Source organism: Lates calcarifer, linkage group LG5 (genome assembly GCF_001640805.2).
Source record: "Lates calcarifer isolate ASB-BC8 linkage group LG5, TLL_Latcal_v3, whole genome shotgun sequence".
In the NCBI taxonomy this organism is placed as follows: domain Eukaryota; kingdom Metazoa; phylum Chordata; class Actinopteri; family Centropomidae; genus Lates; species Lates calcarifer.
Window position 1 is genome coordinate 4301789 of NC_066837.1, and position 22772 is coordinate 4324560.

A 22772-nucleotide genomic window follows, 5' to 3' on the forward strand; every position below is an offset into this window, starting at 1 on the left:
GTACAGTCATATACTATTCAGAGTCTGTGGTTGTAATGCACAAAGAAGCAGATCAATGTGGCAACTCTTTTTATTTATTCTGCTTTCGTTGTTTGTGTCATTTCCCCATGTTAACATCCTTTCCACTATGGCTTATATTGTAAAGCACTTTGCAACTCACAGACTTGGTGCACTGTCTGTGACAAACTTAAAGTATAAGTGTTTGTAATGACATTTATCTCAAATTATACATAATCTGATGCACCAATACAGTTTAGATATTTTTATATTTTGGCTGGTGTTTAATGGATTGAAGAAATTAAATCTCACTATTTTTCATTGAGTGCCTTTCAGAGTAGATGGATATATTATTATGCAAAGAACTGATGAGGGAGTAGCTTGTGCCTATGTGCACTGATGAAAACAGTATGTGTGCATACACAAACTTGTAGTGTTGCATCTACACATTCATGCATCTGGTCCTGATGTTAGATCACTTGGTGTGACTATTTCTACAAAACATAATATCACACCACTATGTGTCATTATTGTCATATTTTAAGTTGAAATTGCATTTATTTTGTGCCCAGCTAAACAAATACACCTTCAGAAAACACCTCTTTCTTGAAACATATTACCCTTCAACCTCAACAAAGTCCAGTCAAAAATTATGAGGCACAGCACAGACTCCTAAAGCTCTAAATCAGGCCCCTCAACAATTCATCCAATCCATCTAACACTGCTGTTAAATCAGATTTAGCACAGTCTTAATGACCCTCTGCCACAATATTCAGCCCTCTCTCTTCTCTCAATTTCTCTCATCTCATTCACTCTTGAGCTCAATAACTCACTCAATCACTCACAGACACAAATTCACTCATTTACTCACTTACCAATGAATCATTCACTCACCTCTCTTCTTATCCTGGGGGCTCACTGAGTAAATGCTCTTTTGACCTTGAATCTATCACATTATACTTTCTATTTCTGATTTACAATGTGATTACTTTGGCCCAGACAATATTCATGTGACACAAAATATTAATTTAAGATACAATCAGATAACATAAAGAGAATTGAAACCAAAGGGCATTGAGAAATAAAAACAAAAAATCTCCATCATGTAATTCTTCATCAAAACTGCTTCAATCTGACCAAACAGACCTATATTCTTTTCCTTTTTTTTTCTTTGCTCCTACCCATCACCCATCCTCCCCTCTGTCTCCCTCCTCTCCCCCCTGTCTTTCTTATTCCCTTTCCATCCTGATGAGATCTGGCACTGCAATTAAACCCATCACATCTAATATTATCCAGCAGACTCCTCAGTGGCAGCTGCTAAATCAGAGTTTGTAGAAAAGTAGAACTTTCCCAATATAGCAAGTGACAATGAGAAATACAGCCTTACATCCAATGAAGAATTTATGTTTAAATTTTCACAATAAAGGCTCTGATGCTTGACTATATGTCTAAAATATTCTGTGATTGCTAAGGCTGGGACACACAATCTAAGTGGCAAACCCCTCACTCTGCCAGTACTTTAAGCAGGTTAAAGCAAATGCCAAGAATAAGAATCATTTGTACCTTTACCCCCTGCCTGGCTCCCAACAAATACAGTAAACATCAAAGGGAAGAGGAGACACTTAGGGCAGGACAGACAGGAGCAGAGAAAAGAGTAAAGAGATCAGAGAACAGCAGAGGCCTTGTTTTAATGGATCAGATCAAATCCAGCTCTGGCAAAGCTCCAGCCATAACAAACACCACAGGTGCACCACGAAGATGAGACAGATGAGGCTACTTTGAAAATGTAACTCTAGAGCACACAAGATCAGTCACACTGTCCACTGGTTCCTAGTGTGGGGTTAATGAATCCCAGCTAGGGAGTTCATGCGGGGAGTTGGGTTTTACTTTCACTTCCAGTTATACATTTGACTTTGTCCAATACTTTGGTGTACATGCACGTCCTTAAATTTAGGGGTGTAACGATCCTGAAACCAAGACCAAAACAGCAATATCAGCGTCCACAATGTTGTATTATGATACGTGAAGACAGAACTGTGATACAGTCAGCCTGGTTTAATTAGCTCAAGATGAATAATAACCCTTTGACTATTGGACACATTCAAGTCAGCATTACAGGAACATCTAAAAAAATTGATTTGGAGAATCGCTACATCCCTACTTTAAATACTAAAGACATTCCCATCAGCCTCAGCTGTACTTTCTGCTTTGTGTTTCTGGGTAAATGTTAGCATACTAATGCACGACAATGAGATGGTCAACACCTGCTGAACACATTAGCATGTTACCATTGTTACTGTGTGTATGTTACTGTATAAGAACAGCCTCAAAGAGCTGCTAGCACGGCTGTAGCCTCTCAGTCACATGTGAGTTAATTTTCTCTTGGCCCCTAAAACTTCCAAAATACTTCATTGTCCAAGACATAAAAAGCATTTTCAGCATAAATTAATTTCATCACAGATTACTGTGCCTCAACTGCAGAGATGCAGTATATAACTTATAACTGCAGCATTAAGCACTAAAACAAATATAATATTTCATTTGCTAAACATTATTCACAAGTTGACAGCTGCACTAAAGCCATGTGAGTCAGAACAGAAAGAGACAGAAATCTGTGTGTGACCTTAGTGTGATTGCAGTGCAGCTTGATTCTCCATCTGTATGTAATCTACACACACACACACACACACACACCTCACTCTGTCCTCATCTCTCCCAAATCAATGGTCCAAGCAGCCCATTCAAAGCCTTCAGGCTTTTATTGGTGCAGATGTTGGTTTCCAGCCTCCGATAATCAATACGGACACTGATGGCGGCTCCTAGACAGACAGGCTTATGGGAAAACAATGAGCTGCAGAATAAGACTGGAGCCACTGAGCAGATGAGAACAAGAGGGCAAACACAGACACACAGCAGCAAAGCCAATGACTGAGGCCTGAATATTATGCTGTTAAGCATGCATCTCTGCTTCAATGCCACACAAACTGTTGCATAATTATTGAATTTAGCAGATTAATTGAGTTTGAGACTGGATTCTGGTCTCATTTTTGCAGGCCTCTGTCTGCTGACTATAATCGTGAGTTTTAAATGGCACTCCTCAGTCTCTGACTGGTTATTGCACTCAGTTTCTAATTTAAAGTTTCTGTTTGATTGTGGCCAGTCCAGACGCTTCTTCCCACTTCTTAATCTTCCTTAACAACAGCTCACTTGCATGGGCCAATGACTTCTCCTCCCTGGACCTCGGACTGTTAAATGTCAAGACATGCTCTGTTGGTTGTATCTCTTCATTCCATCTTTCTCTTCTTATTTCTCCTCATGTAACTCAACTCCTTGTCATCTTAAAACTTTATCTTTAGCAGCAAACAAGAAGCAAGACACATAACCTGTTTGTATCAGTGTTTGAAATGATTCATGGTCCTGGGTTTTGTACAAATCATACCTTTTATAGGAGGTGTGACAAAGCAGTCACACTGGAGTACGCCCAATGCTGCTTTGTATTAAGTTGGACAGCTGCTCTGGTGTTGGAAATACTGAGAGTTATATAAGAAACTATGTCTCTTCCAAATAAATAAATACTGTCTCAAACTATGATGTTGTACACACTTATTTGAGCCCGTATGCTGACTGCTGTCTGAGGTAACAACAAGCGACTTGGTAGGAGAAGTCATCAGATCATCAGATCAAGTCATCTATCTGGTATCAGAAGATAAGATAGAACTTTATTAATCCCAAAGGAAATTCTTGTGCCAGACATAGCTCCAAAACAGATGATAGAAGCATGTAGACCCATGAACCTGACCTGCTAAACTAAGGGACAGATTGAAGTTTTATGTGCAAGGCGGCTGGATTTTTTCTACTTGATGCAAGACAACTTCTGTATCAAGCTGCAGCTTCCGGGGCAGTTGTGACTCAGGAGGTACGATGACTACCCACTTATCACAAGCACCCGGTTGCCTCAGTTTAGAGGTGTTCCAGGCACGCTGGACTGGGAGGAGATCCTGGGGCAAATGTGGACATGATGGGAGGGTCACATCTCCCAGCTGGCCTTCAAGGGCTTCAGCCAACTACAGGATATCACTGGTTACTGCATATAACAATATGTGGGTTCTCAACTCATTCTGTTGCCATCATCTTTCCCTCAAACATCCAGCCCTCCTGTGTCATTCATCTGTCATTCTTTTCCTCTGCTCTCTGGCTATTCTTAAAGTCAGTGACAGTGGATTATTGTCATGTATCACAGTCTTCTGATATAAGGTTTTATGCTGACCTAGAAGGATATGCTCATCAGCATGACTAAAGTCTGCAGTGCAGAATTTTACACATTCAGCCTGACAACATGACACTACAGGAGTTTCATTCCAAAATGCTTTGACCTTGCAAGGAGAGCGATTACATCAGGTTAACTGATCTCAACAGAAGGAAGTGTGTAAATTTGTAAAGATTTTAACAATTACTCATTACACTTAACAAAGTAATCTAAAAATGTAATTCAGCTGAATAAATATTTTGAGAGTAGAGTGTTATTCCTCAGAAGGAAAATATCTCACTGGAGAAAACAGGATTGCAACGCAGCATTTTCAGCACTCAAGCTTCACATTACTATGCAGCAACATGTGCCTAAAATATGCTGTCACTATACCCTTGTGGCTTGAACAGAATTGGATTTATAGAGAAGTGAGTTCACACCAAACTTGGGTTAAATTATCATCAAATCTGTAAGGGCTACAACAGTGGTTATATTATTAAACTCGTTTAATCTACAGCTAATGTGTTTTGAAGTTATCAAGCAAGCCCATCATGCCTAAATCCTCCAAGTACTTAGGGACTGAACAGGAGGAGTATCTTTGATTTGTATCTTTGATTTACGGTATCTGACATGACAAATCTATGTCCAACACACAGTAGACTTAAAACCATGTTCAGATGGGTTTCAGTTCTCCCAGCCACAGGGAGAAAATTCAGCCAGCTGTCACCGCAAACCCAGTCTGTCCCTCTCCATATGCATGAAGCAGAGCAGAATGAGTTTGCATTTGAAGGTGAAGGTTACAGAATGACAAGGCAGAAATGATGCAGTAAAATATAGTGTTCCCGCCGTATTCAGTCAGCAGCAGAGCCCCGACACAGCAAGATCAGTGTGATCGCTGTGAAACTGGAAATTACAGTAGCCGTGCTGACTCTACTCTATTCTCACTGAACAAAACAAGAAAAAATACAACCATAATTATAAGAATTAATCTTTTCATTATGGTAAAGCACTTAAATGATTACTTGTCTGGCAATAGAGCGTGTATTATTTTGAGAAAAACACAGGGAGAGATATAAAAGACGAAACAATCACTCGAAAGTCCCCAACATCACAGAAGGCCAACAGTAGTCACGTTTGTACAGACAAACTATGTGTAGGTTTGTCCTCTGCTAAGGAAAAAAAGCTGAATTTAGATTAGAGCTGAAACTGCGCTTGCATATATTTGATTGGCCAATACAGAGCGTGATGACATCACATTGTGCTGTAGCAGAATTTCAACCACATTTTTCAGACCACCCTAAGTTGTTTGTTTGTTTGTTTGTTTGTTTTTGATGGAGTATCACACTGTGCTGCTGTCTGTCTGAAAGTTGCTTTATGGCAGCTCACCATCAGTGTTTACTGTACTGTAATGTACCTCAGGATCGAGATACATGCTGTTTTGAACATTGCATGGAACTTGCTGTTTGCACCAGCTGCCCTCACCTAAATATTAAAAGTCTAAATACTAAAAAGCTCAGCTTGCTTTAGGTTCAAATTGTCTTTTGCTCCATCAGTCCACAGTTTGACTTTTAAGGAACGTATTCAATTTAATTCTTTGTTTGTTTGTTTGTAGCCTCAGGCACAATTTATGATGCCAAGAAAGCAATGTAACAAAATTGGTGACTGTTCTGTCAGTGAATCAGTTAGTTTGGGTCAGAGGTTTTCTCCTGCCTGTCAGATCTGAAAATATTAAATTCAGAATTACAGGACGTAATGAACTGTCTGCTGAGCTGTGTGCCCAAGAAACAGACATGTACTGTATTTGAACAATGTGAAATCTGACACCGTGTTGAATATTGTGACGTGGTGTGTCTGCATGCCACTGTAGCTATCAGTTTATCAGTGTTATGGACACATTCACTCACCTGGAAGAGGAGGCAGGATGCAGGTGTTGGGACCAGGTTTTTCTGGGTCTTCAGGGGAATATCTGGCCTCGAGGGTCTGATGGAGGTTGAAAAATTCTCTGTACCTCCTGTAGATCAGATACTTACTCCCTCCTTTAGTCTTCACCTCGATCACAAACCTCTGGAAGAGAAACAGAGACATAAATAATAAGAAATACATCTGTACTCAACATTGTTTTACATAAACAAGGCTCAGTCAAAAGTTGGTGGTCGATTTTAAACTTACAAAGTAGTCGATGAAGCCTTTCTTTTCCTCAATATCAGCAATGGTCGCACTGACTGGGATGTTATGAGGCAGCTGATCAAAGTCACTGAATAACACAAACATATGATGGTTATTTTTTACACCAAATACAAACTTCCATCAGTTTAGGTTAAAGTAGTCCTATTTTATCAGTGGAACACTACTAGAAATCAAATTTCAATTGACTGGTTGATTCTAGAGTTTTGAATATGCAAGTCAAGTCAGAAGCCGTAGAGCACAGCCTGCCTATCTGACGCTACATATTTTGCATACTTAGGCTTTTTAGTCATGACATTGTTTTGTCTAATGAAAGTCAACTGTAGGCTGCATGGCTGTATGAACTGTGTGTATAACAGCAGCAAAACGGCCATAAAACATCCCGATCTTGCTTCATACTGTGCAAACACGTCATATTTGGAAGAAGAAAAAAAGTCCGTCTCTAGTTTCATTACCCTGTTATATTTTAGGTGCGCAGATCAAAGAAACGGTGAACTGAGATGTAGCCTAATAATAACCCGATACTACATTTGTGATATTCTAACTAATAGGCCCATAGACAGTAAAATATCGGAGCACCGATATTTTATTGCCCATTTTATTGCCAGTTTTGCTATAAAACAGCGCTACAGTGAACAGGTGCATATAAAGTCACTGATACAGAGTTAGAAGAGTTTACATTGACATTCAGTTCATCAATCACACTCACCTTTCGTCTCGTAACTGCTGCGGCAGCGGCATGACGGTACGCGCGGTGCTGACTGCAAACAAACAGAAACTTTAAGAGAAGCGCTTCTTACAGAGATTTGAGCGAAGACTACAATCACACACCGCAGACTGCACTGACTGACTGAGTGACTGACTGCGTGTGGAACAGCTTGCAGACGCAACAGTGCGGAAACGGGCAGCAGGAAGCGAAAGTTCTCTAAAAAGACCCGAAAATGGTGCGTTCATCAGGCCGCGCCGAAGCTACAACAGGGGCGGGGAGATTGTTTTGAATGGGGTGAGGGGGGCACCTGAGACGGCAGGTATGATGTCAAGTCTCTATCAGCTGATGAGGTAGAGTGACTCAACAGTAACAGGATTATATTAAACGGTCAGTTGATCCAAATTGCACAAAAATGTGTCTATATTATCTATCTCATCAACATGATGTGGGTTTATATGGAGTGTTTTTGAAACACCCACCTGTGGAAATTCTGCTGCCTCACAATGTGAGTAACTGGAATTTTGTTTGTGATGCTCAAATCACTGGAAAATGACATTTAAACAACATCCTGGTGACTGACAGAGAAAAGAAATGAGGGTTGTGTGTGATTTGGATGAACTGACCCATTAAATTTCTGTCTGTTTTCATGAACACAACCTGTTACTAACAGCCAGCAAAGGCTGTACAATACCTTTTCAATTTGAATTCATTATACTGCTGCAGGTATATGCAACTTTTGTTTGTTTGTTTGTTTGTTTACTTGCCACACAGGCCATCAGCAGCATGAAGCTTTGTGGGGACTTAGAGAAAGTAAAAACCACACCCATCTTTAACTATTTCAACATGTGCAGTATTTAAGAGGTATTTAGAAGAAGAAGAGACCCAAATCTCTAATCTCTGCAGAATATGCAGTAAACACTCTCTTGGTGGCTGTTATTTTAGGTGAAAAAATAGTAGATAAGTTACTGTATTTAGTTTAGTTTTTGTATTTTCTCTCTCAATGTGGGGGCCACTGTCCAAATATCACCTACTGTAAATGAGATTTTAAATGCAGATTTAAAAAATAGAAACCTTTGGGTCACATCCCCTAAGCATTTCTCAAGTAGTGACTTGTCACTGATTAGTTTTACATTAGCTTCTGTTTTATGCACAAGTTCACAGTTTAACAGTCACACTTCCAGAGCAGTCTCCTCCAGAGTCTGTTCACAGCAGCAGTGCCACATGCACCATCTTAGGCATCAATAAATCACTCCCACATTCAATTTGACTGATTAGTATAAATACTGTAAACAAGCAAGATGGTTGTTGACTAGTTGCAGCCTCTTCCAGCCTCCCACACCATATCACACAATGGAAGGTTGTTAATTTACATCACACAAACAAAATGCATGATTAGTAATGATTAATGAAATTGAAGCAACAGCAGGTTGCACCAGCAGTGTGTAACTTCTAACACAGCCTTAGCTTGAATGTGTAGTGGAGGAGTTACTATACAGGTTACTGTTTCCACCTCCTGTGAGCAGGTGTTAAATCTTTTCTTACTCACGGGAGGAGAGGGGTCAGAGAGAAAGCAGAGACTGATAATAGAAGAGCCAGAGGATGTTATTTTTTCAATATATACACCTTAAGCTTATTGTGACAGACTGTATCCTTCACATTCGAACTGACACTGACCTGCACATGCAGTATGTTGCTGTGCTACAATAGAAGGAGTCAATAAGTGATTCAGGAGTCATTAAATAGACAGAAAAACATTTGCACATGATAGCACAGATTACTTTATCTTTTTAATAAATGACTAAATCATAGGTCTCTTCACTCTGGTTTGGACTGAATAAACTGACTATTAGGTATGAGGCTTTATCACCCACAATTCCCCAGTGATGCACTAAAATGTCACTGTGATTTTGATACTTAAAAAAAAAAATAGAGAGTCTCTTGTAGGTCTCCTAATTTTTGTCCCTAGTTAATAGTTGATTTCTTTCCAGGACTCTCTCCAACTCTCCAGTGACTGAACAAAATGGCAGGGTTACTGTTTACTAACAAGTTTAAATGCAGAAGTTAATGGTTACAGTACACTTTAAAGCTAATTCCATTACTTGTTTAGAGTCCTGTGCAGTTAACCATCCCTCAGCCTCCCTCTCAGTGTCTCTTCTTTCAGACTCTGTGGGACATTGAATCTTGAATTCTTTGCTGTTCTTGTTCCTGTACTGTCCTTCATGCTTTAAGATGTTCACCTTCTCTTAGGTGAGAATACATTCTTAAAGAGAACCACTAGACCTGAAGCATACAGGAGAGATGGCAGAGTATAAAAAGCAGACACATTTCTCTCTCACTCTTTTCATCTCCACGTAGCTCAGTTGGCCATAAGAGAAACGTGCCTGCTGTTTGGTGCTGGGCAGGTCACGTAAAGTGGGTTTATCAGTGCTTTTGCCATCTGATGCATTGAGAAATGGAGCTGATGAGAGTAGTGACACTGAATGAAAATGGTAAACCTGATAAAAGCACGGACAAAATCATTTGTCCAAGTGATACAATTAGAAAATTATTAAAAACTTCCTCTTGTCTTGCCAAATGGTCCAACTCAGCTGAGTTCAGCATGCCTGCTTTATGTCTCAGTTGTTCTTTGCTGACTTCAAGTCATGATTTAGTGTCTCAAACTAAGAAAGAGCAGAAAACTGGATTATTTTACAGTAATTTCATGATAATGCATTCTCTTGGACTCATGTTAAATGTTACCAAGCTTTTAACTAGGAAACATGTTGGCAGAGTCAAAAATGTTCATTGGTTTTCCCCATTAAGCCATGACATAATCTTTCACCTCCACCTATTTGGTCAACATCAACTCTTCCCTTGAAGTGTGTGTTGACATTTCTCCTTCTCTCTCTCAACTCTGGTCTCACTTTAAAAAGAAAGCACACAGCTCTCCAAATCAATAGCATCAAACACACACACACACCCCCTTACACAAACATGTCATGACTCAGTGTTGACCTTTCACCCTCCTTTTATAGTTGATATTCATAAGTAAATGCAGATGATAGCTGATAGCTGTGGAAATCCAGGGGGGAAATGATTGAAATAAAAATGCAGAGACCCAGTTCTGAAAAAGAAAATACATCTGGGGTGATTAAATCTTATAACACTAGATGTCAGCAGAGTTGTTGCTGTGTCGGAGGTGTGTGTGTGTGTGTGTGTGTGAGAGAGAGAGAGAGAAAGAGAGAGAGTGAGAGAGAGTGTGTGTGGTGGGGGGTGGGGGGTATTGTCTAATCAATGATCAAATGATTTCTTAAAACTTGAACTCAGGATGTCAGGGAGTAGGTTACTGATTGTGGTTGTAATTTCTTATCAGAACAATCTAATCTGACTTTGTGACGTCAATTCTACTTCAGACTCTCTGAGCGCTGGCAGCAAATGTGGACTTGGTATTTATTCGTTCTGTATGTCAACATTATCACAAATGATGTCTAGGCTCAGCAAACCACTCGCTTACACATAAAGACAAATAAATCCACGGGCACTTTAAGCTTCCATATTGCATGGCTGCCTTTTGTTTGCTTTGTAACTACAACACCTGAATCACTGCACCAGTGACTGTGCACACAGACTGACAGAGCTGAAAGTAAAAAAGATTACAGCAGTTACATGCTTCACTAAATCAAACAGGGTGTGTTGAGGGTTGTTGTCACTGGGTTATGTTCACCATGATTCTGGCCTGACTCTAATTTTCTCACTGAGATAAAAGGGTTTACAAAAATGTTGTGACTTGATTGGGGAAAGACGTATAAATAACAAGAAAAGAGATGTGGAAAGAGAGAAAACACAAGGAAAAACTGTGAGGGTGTGGAAATTTGACTTGTGTTTTGTTACATAAAGACTGAAAAATAGAGTGTCAGTGACTGTGTCAGAAAAAGACAGAGACAAAGAGTGCAGTAGAGTGTGACGGTGCATAGAGGAGTGTGTGCGAATGCAGCACATATTGACTCCATATCTATTTTAATGCAGCCTGAGATGGATCCTTTGAAACGCTGCTCGTATAACAGACCATCGCCAGCCATGAATTGCAGAAACATTTTTCAAGGGTGTATTTATCTTCAAGGTCGGGCCAGCTGCTAGAGTCTGTTGTGCCTGTTTGTGAGTATGTGTGCGTGTGTGTGTAAGAGAGGGAATGTGTGGATTGTGAATGTGTATATGTACGAAAGATGATGATGATGCATGTGTGTGTGTTTGAGTGTACTGTTAACTGTGGTATTGCATGCTAGCCCTGAAACAGAAGTACACTGTAAAAAGTCTGCTGATGAAATATAATAAGCCATTAAGTTGACAGACAAATAGGTACCAGCACACACACATACATCTGCAAGCACAGAAACAGAAGAGGTGTGACTGACAGAAAGTCTCAACAAACACACGGCTGGTGTTTACCATGTTGACAGCTGGTTACCGTAGAGACGTCATAAGGGAAGTAGAAAGAGGAAGGGGTGAACCTGAGCAGAGAGCTAATCTAAATACATAGACTTTATGGTGAAAGATAACCTCAGCTAATGCTGGTGGTGCAACTAAAAAGCTTTTACCCCAAATCTGTTATCCACCACGGAATTATGATCAGTATGAATAAGCACTGATTTGGTAATTTACAAATCAAAAGACATCTTGATTAAAACTGTGTTAAAAAGGGTTTTAGCTGAAAGGTTTTTTGGAAGCTTATGTACAGTATATACATTTTGAGCCACCTAATATCTACGATTACTGGAGGAGAGTTGGAACTTATGTTATTCCTGTGTAGTATTTACATCATGTTACTTTTTGGAAGTTAATGAAGAACATGTTTTCAGAGGAGCTGGACATTAATGTAGTAGACAGTAATACACTGTAAACTGATGAAACAACTATTACAATGTGTTCATTCTTGACGTTTAATCTTACTGTTGACTACCTCAGAATCCTGTCATATGTTGATAAATTTTAATATTTTTCCTTACAGTTGAAGGTGTGTGCGACCATTCCTTACAAACCCGTGGTGCGCCTACACAAGTGTTCTCCGTTACTGTTCATCACCTCATAACACCTCTTCTCAGGACTGTAATGGCATGTTCAGACTTTGCTTGACTGACATCTTTATGTATCACTGTTAGTTTGATGACCTCACATAGTACCATGCATAGCCCTGTTCAACTCTTATAAGACTTTACAGCACCTTTAACATTTGTGAAATCAATTTACCTTTGTCTGTAATCACTAACAACCTGTGTAATAATAAGCAGGCTCTAATTTTGTCATTGCAGAGATCATGCTAGTCTCCCACTTTCATGCTGCAAGCTAAGCAATCAGCATGACTAACTGGAATCTACCAGGGAAATGTAGAAGATTTGGTGTCTCATTATTTAACAGCTTGGCTGCATAACAGGCCAAACTCTCAACAACTTGGTGTGTTCCTTTTAAAACTCACCGTCTCCCACACACTCCCACACACACCAGCCGTAAAATTAGCACTGAATATACCACCTTAACCACTGCCTGCAGCGCAGTCATGCACATTTGGCAAATGGAGGGGCTTCCTTCTCCCACTCTACTGTACATATTGGCCTGAACCGGAGTCATGAGGCTGTGAGTGGTGTTGTTGACAAGTCACCAAAAGAGTAACCAAACTGACAACCGCAAACTCCTGAGATCATTTCTACTTTCATTACTCAGTGCAGCTTCATTAAAGGTTTATATAAACAACTCTAAAGCCTCCACAACCACATGTCACATCTTCTACATTCTGTCTACATTTCTTTCTGTATCACAGCTCTCCAGTAGTCCTGTCCTCACAGTCAAACTGTCCAACTCTGAACAAAACCAGGTGATTCCTCAGTGTGGGCTTACCAGTGGCTAACGTTAGCAAGCCAGATAACAACACACAACACACACTTTACCTTTACCAGGACTAGATTTTCTCCTCTTTTGGTCAAGGCTGACTGTCCCACACCTCCAGCCCCTGCACCACACTAACATATCCTGAACCAGTTTGTCCACAGGACACATGCAGACAAAACTGATATCAGCCCTCCATCAAACAAAGTAAGACAGCAAAGATGCTGACCTCCAATTTGTCAAAGTAATGGAGCATTACTGGGATTAGTAACTGCAATGTAATCACTGAATTCTAAATTGTAATCCCTCACAGTACTTGAAAAAAGAAAAAAGTAAAGTAGTATATAACTGTAACTCATTACTAAATAATAGGTTAACTACCCAGCACTGTTTTAAGTCACTGAGGTCATTCCCAGGTTGGCCATAGTTGAGGATGAATCTGAAAAATTACAATGCGAGTAATAAATATACATACAGTGAGTCCTCACTGTTCAGACACACATCCAATATTCTACTGCTCCACCGGGTGTCTTATTAGCACAGTCACTGGGTTCCCCCATGTTTATTTTTACAGCTAATACCTGCTAATCTTTGGGTGAGTAGACAAGGGATACCCCAGTGATATCAATACTACGTGCACACTAACACACACACACACACACACACACACACACACATGCTCACATACACAGCTGTGACTTGTATCTGCCCCTGCCATGAATTAATGCTCCACCTGTCGCTGGATAGCAAGTTGATCATTAAAAGCACATTTAATTCCTCTCACTCTTTCTCTGTCTGTCACTCTCTTTCTCACTTTCTCTCTATTTTCAGTTTGATCTATGGAGCACTCTGTATATCTAATCTATCATCTAGTGCACAATATGCACTCATAAATTTGCACTGTCTCCTTCCAGAGGGTTATTTTGGTTAGTGAGTCTACCCTCTCCTTAATATTGATAATACTGTTCATTCGTACCTTCGTTATCCTCATTAATAGTCCCTGTCTGTCTCTAGTCTTGTCCTTGACAACATCCTCACTCACCTCTCCTCATATATTGCAGTATTTCATTTACAGTAACCCATCCATATGTATTTCTACACCTGTCTCTCTCTTTCTCTCTCTCTCTTGACCCACTCTCCCCATTACAAATGCTCACCACTTCACTCCATCTTCCCTCATCCTTCTACAAAGCTGAAAAGTGCTGATGAGGGGAAATTCAATAGAGAGGAGAAAGCTAAGACAGTCTCAGGACAGGACTCTGTGAGAGCAGAGGCTCAGCACGGGACATGAAGACACAAGCATCTTATTTTGCTTTTTTAATGCTGGGTGCAGTTGAACAACACAGCTCCAAACCTACATGAAAAATGTGTCATCCTATTGTGTTAGTAAGAAAAAACTTATGCTATTTTATTTTACAGCACATCCAACATGTGAAATGGTTAACTATGAGCAAGTAAAAAAGTTAAAGTTGACAGTTTTATTTGTATGGTGCTGGTTGATCCGATTTTGACACCATGATTCACATTGTGTCTCATATCCTATTGATTGCTATTAACATGACCACATTCCTGCCCTTATCTTAACAAATATAGTTTTAGATGCCTAAACTTAAACACATCCATAGAGGTGTCAGCTCAGAAAATATCTCTCTAACATTTGGAAAGCACTGACAAACAACCTGTTTTGTCATTTCAGTGTGAGGATTTGTTGTTATGAGACTCCAAAGGGGAACCATTCTCGACTAGCCTGGCATCGCCTGAGCTCACTGATTGGTCTGGTTTCCAGGCTAATTCTTGACTGTGAGCTCATTTTTCTGTTTCCACTGGGAGACCTTAGCAGGTTTTTAAAGATTTTTTACTGCTGAACGGTTGTCTAAAACCAGTGTACAAAATACTTGCCTTTGGTATGTCAGTAAAAAAACAGGGATAACAGGCCTTCAGCTAAATGTGTCCCAGGATTTCAAGCTTTCTTTTACACAAATAAATTGCAGGAGGGGTAATCCATATGAACATTTGATGGTGTATTAGGGGTAATAAGGTTAAAAACATAAACCAGTATTAACAAAAGTATTCAAAGTTGGGGTAAAAAAAACCTCATGCCCTTTTCTGGGCTACAGCCTTATAACAGCTCAAGTAGCCCTTTCTTCCTTCTATCTCTCACACATGCACCTATCATTAATTAATTTATCTCTTGTCCTTGACTGACTGGGAGCAAGATGATTCACTACATGACTTAACAAAAGATAAGCGAATGAAAGGGAGAAAAAGAAAGAGAGGGAGAGTCAGACAGAGACACACAAGCTGTCAGGGTCCTCGAAGGATGGAAATGAATAGGTGATAAAGAAGCAGATATGGAGGCAGAGAAAAAGGAGCAAATTTGTTGTTAGATTTGGAGAGGGGAGAGTGGCAGGGGAGGAGACATAAAGTAGAAATTAGGAAAGGGATGAGATGAAAGGAGAGATACTGAAGGAAGCGATGAGCAGAGGTTGTTTGGGGTAAGAGAGAGAGAGAGAGAGAGAGAAAGAGATGGGTACATCTTCAGCATGGTTTTTTCTCAGAGGAATGAGAAACCCAGCCCTGCCAGTGAAAGTGCCTCATTCTCCTGCTGCCTTAGATTGTACAAGTTCAAGTTCAGCACATTTGTCAGACAGAAATCAGACTTTTTCAAAGAAAGTGTGGAATTTTTGTGTGTTACAAGATGGGATAGTTTTTTAAACCGCACCAGATTTTTTAAGCACTTGGTGGCAACAGTCACACAGGTAAAAAATCACTGCTGACAGATTACTAACCCTTCTATGTTGTGACAGTGCTATGGTAGAGGTTTGGTGATGTTTAGGGAAAGATCATGGTTTGAAATGTGGTCATGGTTAAAAGAAATACTGTTGACCAGTTGGAAACAGGAAATAACCACGTTTCTTAAGTCAAAGCCCAATGTTTTACTGACCCTGAGCTCCTCTTTACACAGATCTTGTCACCATATAACAATGTCACTGTCTCACATGACCACAAGAAGTCACAGAGCAATAAAAGATAACTATGGGTCAAAATGAGCACAACCTATGGGGTCATTTTTAATAGGAGGCCAGTCTCTCTTGTATAGTTGTTATGGCAAGCATGTTAGCTTCTGTTAATTTATCCAGCAACTCAGAGTAACATAAGATTCTAGTTGCATTTGTATTCTATGGAGCAGGTGAGGTACGGTGGGTTTATCAGAGCTTTTTCACTGAAAACAGCTGCGGCTGGAAACGTGCTGAAATAAAGCTGAACTAAAACAGCAGAAATGTGGCCATAGAACCAAAACAGTGTGCTGAAAGAGGCTAAAATGAACTGAGGGGAAGTGCTGAGTTGGTTGATAACTCTCTGTTGGTTCATCACTGTGAGAAACACTTTTCACATGACACATTTCATCCATTGTTAGAAAAGAAAATTACCAGTACAGCTTAAATCAAAAGGCAGAACTACTGTCGATTCTTATACAAACACTGGTTAATTTTCAATTACTGTTAAAGTTTATGGCTAGAATGGGAAATATTTTTTCCCCATTTCTTCTTTTTAGATTGCTTTTCCATCTTTAATCATTTATAATTAATGTAACCCATTTTTAGAGTGACTGAGTTTGTAGAGGAGAGGGTTTTGTTTTTAAGTATTTAGCTTCATACCTCTATTTTAGGTGTACCTGTTTTTTCATATATATGTGAATCTGTCCATTTATATATTTTATGTATTTTGTGGCAGTGGGAAGAGACAGCCTTCATGAAATGAAGATAACTGAATAAATCAAAGCAGATAAGAGTAAAAGGACAGATGTGCATAAAAGCAAAGAAGGAGGAGGTCACACAAGGCAAAGAGAAAGGACCTGGGTGGTATTATTAATAGGCCTGTGTGTGATTTGTTAATGCTGCAGAGAAAGTGATCACACTCCAGGGTCAACGGTGTGTGCGTCATGTCTTGACAACCCCCCCGCCTTTCTCAAAATAGAGAGAATACTGAGAGGTGGGGATGTGGTGGGTGAGAGGGGGTATATGGGGTAAGTCTGTATGTGTTTTGAAGCAGCTATAAAAGTCTTATTGTGTCCTCCCTCCCAACTTGCTCAACTTACCTCCATCTCCAACCCTTCTCTCTTCTCTCTACGCCATTCTCTCTCCATCACCTTGTCTCTTGCCCTGTTTCTCTCCTCTCAGGTGCATTCATCCACCCCTTCGTTCAGGTAAGACAGGAAAGAAATATTAAATATTGTAGCAGAGAATAGTTGTTTGGAAAAACCACATAATAGGACTCAGGTCGTTCAGGTGCTTTGGTCAGTGACAAGAATGAGCTCTAGGCCACTGTGAACAGAAAAATGAAATATTGTGATTTCAGGGGTTATCTATGACAACCAGATATGCTGCAATTGAATGAAATACTTTTGTTAGTTGTATAAATAAGCCAGAGTGACACAGAACAATTAAGTCTTTCATAGCGGCATGGGTGCTTTTAGAGAAAGCTCTGAGTCAGTGCTCTGCTAGAAACTAAACTGACACAGAAAATCTAACAGAGGCATCATGGATGTAAATTCAACCAGGACTATGAAAAGACATGATACTGAGGCACATATCAACATATATCACTAAATAAATAGGTGAAAAATATAATATTGCCATTTCACATTTGATTCAGACTTCTTTAATTCCCAATAAAGCTCATCTTAAAGAAATGTGGAGACAAAGCTCTGTGCCAGCAATAACAACAAAAATACAGCATCAAAATGAATGTGACAACTTCCAAAGTTGTCAGTAATGAAAGCTAAATACCATTCTGTTGTTACATAATAATTGGCTCTCAGTTCTTTAAAGAAATAAAAACATGGCTGCTTTTTGAGCAATCTGGGATTATTTTCTTTTATGTCTCTGTAACTCCATTTGGTTGGGTGTGGTTTGTACATTCCCTGCAAGCTGCAACTGACTGTCTCCTCCCTTACTGTTTTCTATTCCGCAGTAGCCTGTGGTAAATAAAATGCAGTGTTAGGAGCAGGTGCTGTTCTAATGGGTATTTTCTTGGCTCTTGTTTCACCATGAACAGGTGTTTGTAAACAGTGCCATGGCCTGGTAGCCATGGCTTTATGTACATTATTTAATAGTAATGCATATTCTGGATGTTTTTCATTGTTGTTACTATTTTGACCAGGCCCCTCTTGAAAAACTGGGCTCAGATGCTCTGTGAGGCTTACGTATTTTAATAAAATATACTTCATAAATAATACACTTGCTGTGCTATGACTTACTGCTGACTGTTCTGTTACCAGAATTTCAATCTTTAACTATCTTTTGTGCTGTAGGGCATTATAGCTTTTCTGTTCTCAAACAATGTTGACCTACTCTTCCTCTATTCCTGCCTCCTTCAGGATAAAGTTGAAGTGTAGAACTGAAGCAACTCAGATTTAACATGCAACTTCTGGTATTTATTTATAGCACACCAACAGGCAGAAACTGACTTTAAATCTCCAGAGTCTGTCATTTGATGAATAGACATGCCATGATGCTCAAATATAGCCTCACTTATCCATCACAGCAGTCATATTTGTTCAGTACAGGGCAGATAGTGAAATCTTCATGTCTGCATCGTTATTGTTTTACATTTTAGGCTACACTGAGAAAAAAGGTGCATGCTCAGGGACACTTCAGACTTGGTTGCTGCACAAGGTGATAGAAACCTCAGCTCTTTTGATTACAGGACATTTTCTCACAGCGATCGTCTGCAACTCTCAAAGTCAAAGATGTGAAAGAATCTGAGGACTTTACATTAAGCTGAAGGAATGCTGTCAATCATATGAATGCCAGACATGACTGAGATGCATATGTCATGTTGTCTGCAAGTTTTTACAACTATTTTAACAACTCTGACAGGATATCAACAAGCTGCCAGACTGGTTTACTGTAAATTAATAGAAGATTAATTTAAGTACCCAAACAACCTTTCTGTCTTGCCAAAGGACGAAGACCTGAGACATCTCACACAAATAGATGCACAAAACTCAGACACATAACAGGTGGAGAGAAAGCTGAGAAGAAGTAGAAGAAGTGAATGGACAGAAAAGAAGACAACTGTGTATTTCATTTGTTATAAGTCACTCTGTCTTTAGTCAGGGAGGGTAAGTATTTTATTGGGGTGTACCTGTGGTACAACCTGCACTAGGACTATCAAAGCTACACCACTGGGGCTCTGCAAGTCTCATATCCTCACTGAGGCACTGTGTGGCATAGGAAACACAGCCACAAAGATGCACACACTCGCACAAAGATAACATACACAGGGGAGCTCAGTTCTCTTGCAGACACAAACACATTCATCAAACATCTGTCTTGACAACTTGACAGTTGTTCCCAGCGCTATGAACAGATAAACAAGGAGCCTGAGAGCTTTCAGCTCAGTTCTGACGCCTACTGACATCTACAGGCCGCTGCAGTGTACTGCAACCAAGGGGACCTACTCACAAGACAATTTAAGCTAGTTATGGTAGCTATAGTAATGCTGTATACAGTACATACTGCAGACAAAAATATGGTTTACTCAGTGATCATGTTTGATTTCAAATCAATTTGAGGGAATTTAATATTCAGTCATTTTTCAGTAGCAGGCAGTAGTTTGCATATAAGCAGTAGCTGTTTGGCAGAACATGTTGATGCCATCCATGTTAAACTAATGTCGACGTTGTGTCACATGTTGCTCTTGTTGATAATGTTCTGTCTTAACGTTGAGATGTGTTATACAGCATGGGTGTGGTCATTCAGGTTCCCCACTGCATTTTCTGCAGTGCCGGCGTCTTGTGTTTGTGTATAAATAAGACACTTTGTCAGAGCGATGCAAGGTGGCGAAAAGACAAAAAGATCCAAGACGTGGTTACAAATACCTAAAGAGTTTAAGGATTTGTGTGTACAGCACAATGGAGGTACATGTATGTGTGGCCCCTCTTTTGAATGCCTAAATGTAATTCTACCAAGTCCATCAAGGTCAGAATCCTCTTTGTGTTTGTCTGTGTGTGCATCATATCCAACCATCAGACTGTATTAATTTCTCATCATCAGTTTCTTAAGTGTCTCTTGGCCAGAGCTTTAGTTCATTTTCAAACAACCAACACATGGACACAATGTTAACAGGTTCAAGCTTTTGTACCAAGTCCTCCACTCCTGTGCTCCCATCTCTGCTGTTGTCTGCACTCAGCTATTTGAAATACTGCTCTTTCACTCTCACTTTACCTTTTATGTCCTCTCTGTCTCCACTCTCCCTCTCGCTCTCCTTCCCTCTCTCCAGCTGACAAAATGCCGATGACAGATCTGTTGAAAGCTGAGGAGATCAAGAAAGCTCTTGATGCCTTTGCAGGTCTGTAAACGTTGACACGGTATTCTCAGCAGAGACAAACCTACAAAGTTCCAGAAGTTAGCTATGGATACTGAGTCACAGTAAATCCACACATATTGCCATCTTTTAAATCCACAAACATTGCTACAGTGACAAAACAACTATATCCTGCTCTATATGTGAAGCACTAATTTAATCCACAGCTGGCCATGATAAAATTCATCATGCCCCTTGATCATATGTAGCTTTCAAAACATTTCAAACTGACTCATGTAAAAGTAGAAGTTAGAGCTGTCTAATGGTTCAGTCTGTACTTTTGTTGTTCCTCTTCTCTTGCCTTCTGTAGCAGAAACATTCGACCCTAAAAAGTTCTTTGAAATGGTGGGGATGAGGGCCATGTCAGCCGAAAACGTCAAGAAGGTCTTCCAGGTTCTGGATGTGGACGGTAGTGGATTCATAGAGGAGGAAGAGCTCAAGTGAGGGACGCACACAGACCCAGAAACACATGAACACGCCAAAAGAAGGCTAGGCTAGTCCAATAGACTGCACACTGTATAAAGCCTATGCCCTGTACAGTGTCATGTATTCATTTAACCGTCCTACAGTGATGACTCTCTGCAACACCCTGTATTTTTCTCAGGTTTGTACTGAAGGGCTTTTCCCAGGATGGCAGAGACCTGACTGATGCGGAGACAAAAGCATTCCTCAAAGCAGCAGACAAAGATGGAGATGGCAAGATCGGCATTGATGGTGAGAGAAAGGAAGAAAATGTTATATCATAAATTTTATTATTAAAAAATGAAGAAGAGAAGGGAAACAAGATAGAGGGTTGGGTGAAAGGGGAGTGTGCAGTTTAGCATATAGGCTGGAGGTGGATTACTGCAGCTCTACACCTCCAGACTGGGTGAGAAATTCATCCTGGATTTCTGGTGCTGTCTGTAGCATTTTACACAGAATTATATCATCATTTCTATAATCTGTGTTGCCTCCTGTAGCAAAGAAGATGTTGTTACCTCTGAGAAGAGTTCAGCTAAGTTAAAACAATGCAATTTCAGTGGAAGCTGGGATGAATTTTACATAACCTAAAAGTTAAAGCCGGATCATTTTCTTATGGAAATTATGATGTCTGAAAATGAATGTGCCATGCGTGCATGCTCACTCACTGACATGGCCTACTCGACACTTAAAGAAAAACAGCCATCGCTAACGTTATTATTTACACCTGCGTTATTTCTGCCTTGACAAGTCAAAATGTCTGCTATGAAAAAGGGTGTGTAATGCTCCTCTTTTGTTCTTTTCATTGACAGTATAGAAATATAGAGTATTGTCAGGCTTATCTTTCAGTTCAGTAAAGTTTGTCTCATGATTTGTGCACTTTCATTTTTACTTTTCTTTTCAGAGTTTGAGGCCTTGGTGCATGAGTAGGGGATATGTGAACACCCTCCCCTTCTTCTTCCTCCTCCTCTTCGTCCCTGCACTCATATTTTGTAACTGCCACCTTCAAACTCCTCTCACCTCCCTCAGGACCCCAAGCATGGAGTCAGACCAGGCCTGCTCTCTACAAAACACGACCAGAAACAGGCCGACAGGGAGTTGCCATGAGGAGAAACATTAATAGGCACCAGTTTCATTTTTAAGTTTTCATTTTTTATATATATTTAATCACTCATGCTGTATGGGTTTCAGAATCATTCTTAATGATTTCATGAGGATAGTTTGTGGTCTAAAAACAGGTGGTACTAGTGCTGTAGATGGTGTAGATGTTATAAAGACTTCTTAAATCTTCTTAATTTCCTTCCTCTGTGTATTTCAGGTTGTGCATTTAGTTTTACTTCTAGATGTTCACATATCAGTGCACTTTCCTCCCACTCCTCTTCCTCATCCACCTTCCCTCACCTCACCTCACCTCCTCTCCTCTATCCCCTCCTCCTCCTCAATCCCTGCCTCCAATCAGATGATGTAGTCAATAAAATGATATATAAGAGCTGTGAAGAGAGAAAAGATCTGAGTAAGAAATGATAATAAAAAAAGTTGAATAATAACTGTCTCTTTACTTATTGTTACTCACAGCGGACACAAAACATTAAACTCATAAAATTTAACGCACTAAACAATGCTACACATGTCAATCACAGAACAGTGTGGAGGATAAATCAGAAGGGAAACTACTACTACCATGTGGGAGATCAAATATGTACCATAGAGCATTTAGGATCAAGTATAAAAGTGGACAAAGACCTATGTTTAGATCTGTCACATGACCATGAGACACATGATAACTTAAGCAAGAAAACATGTTGCTCTCAGCATAAAGGAATAGTTCAACATTCGGGAAATATGGTTATCTACTTTGCATGCTTAAATTCTGAGATCAACATCGCTCTTATGTCTACGTGCTGAATATGTTGCCAGAGCCAGCAGCCTGGTAGCTTAGCTTAGCATTAC

At 39.9% G+C, this 22772-nt stretch overlaps 2 protein-coding genes across 5 annotated transcripts in view; one reads left to right on the top strand and one right to left on the bottom strand.

Moving 5' to 3' along the window:
• ncf4 (neutrophil cytosolic factor 4) overlaps positions 1-7366 on the bottom strand; it is a 28376-nt gene extending 21010 nt beyond the window's left edge. Inside the window, exons 1-3 of one of the 2 annotated variants that reach the window (XM_018682429.2) lie at positions 7137-7340; positions 6413-6497; positions 6148-6307 (exon numbers count right to left, since the gene is read on the bottom strand). In XM_018682429.2, the coding sequence (XP_018537945.1) occupies positions 6148-6307; positions 6413-6497; positions 7137-7168 (277 nt within the window). In that variant the 5' untranslated portion in view covers positions 7169-7340. Of the gene's footprint in view, positions 1-6147; positions 6308-6412; positions 6498-7136 lie in introns of both variants that reach the window. The other variant, XM_018682430.2, reaches the window with a different exon arrangement.
• The window catches only part of pvalb7 (parvalbumin 7), a 34876-nt gene extending 12507 nt beyond the window's left edge, over positions 1-22369 (top strand). The window contains exons 1-6 of one of the 3 annotated variants that reach the window (XM_018682431.1): positions 17000-17019; positions 17174-17199; positions 20280-20348; positions 20674-20803; positions 20968-21077; positions 21727-22369. In XM_018682431.1, the coding sequence (XP_018537947.1) occupies positions 17015-17019; positions 17174-17199; positions 20280-20348; positions 20674-20803; positions 20968-21077; positions 21727-21752 (366 nt within the window). In that variant the 5' untranslated portion in view covers positions 17000-17014 and the 3' untranslated portion in view covers positions 21753-22369. Of the gene's footprint in view, positions 1-16999; positions 17020-17173; positions 17200-20279; positions 20349-20673; positions 20804-20967; positions 21078-21726 lie in introns of those variants that run through there. The other 2 variants (XM_018682433.2, XM_018682432.2) reach the window with 2 other exon arrangements.
• The last annotated feature ends 403 nt before the right edge of the window (positions 22370-22772 follow it).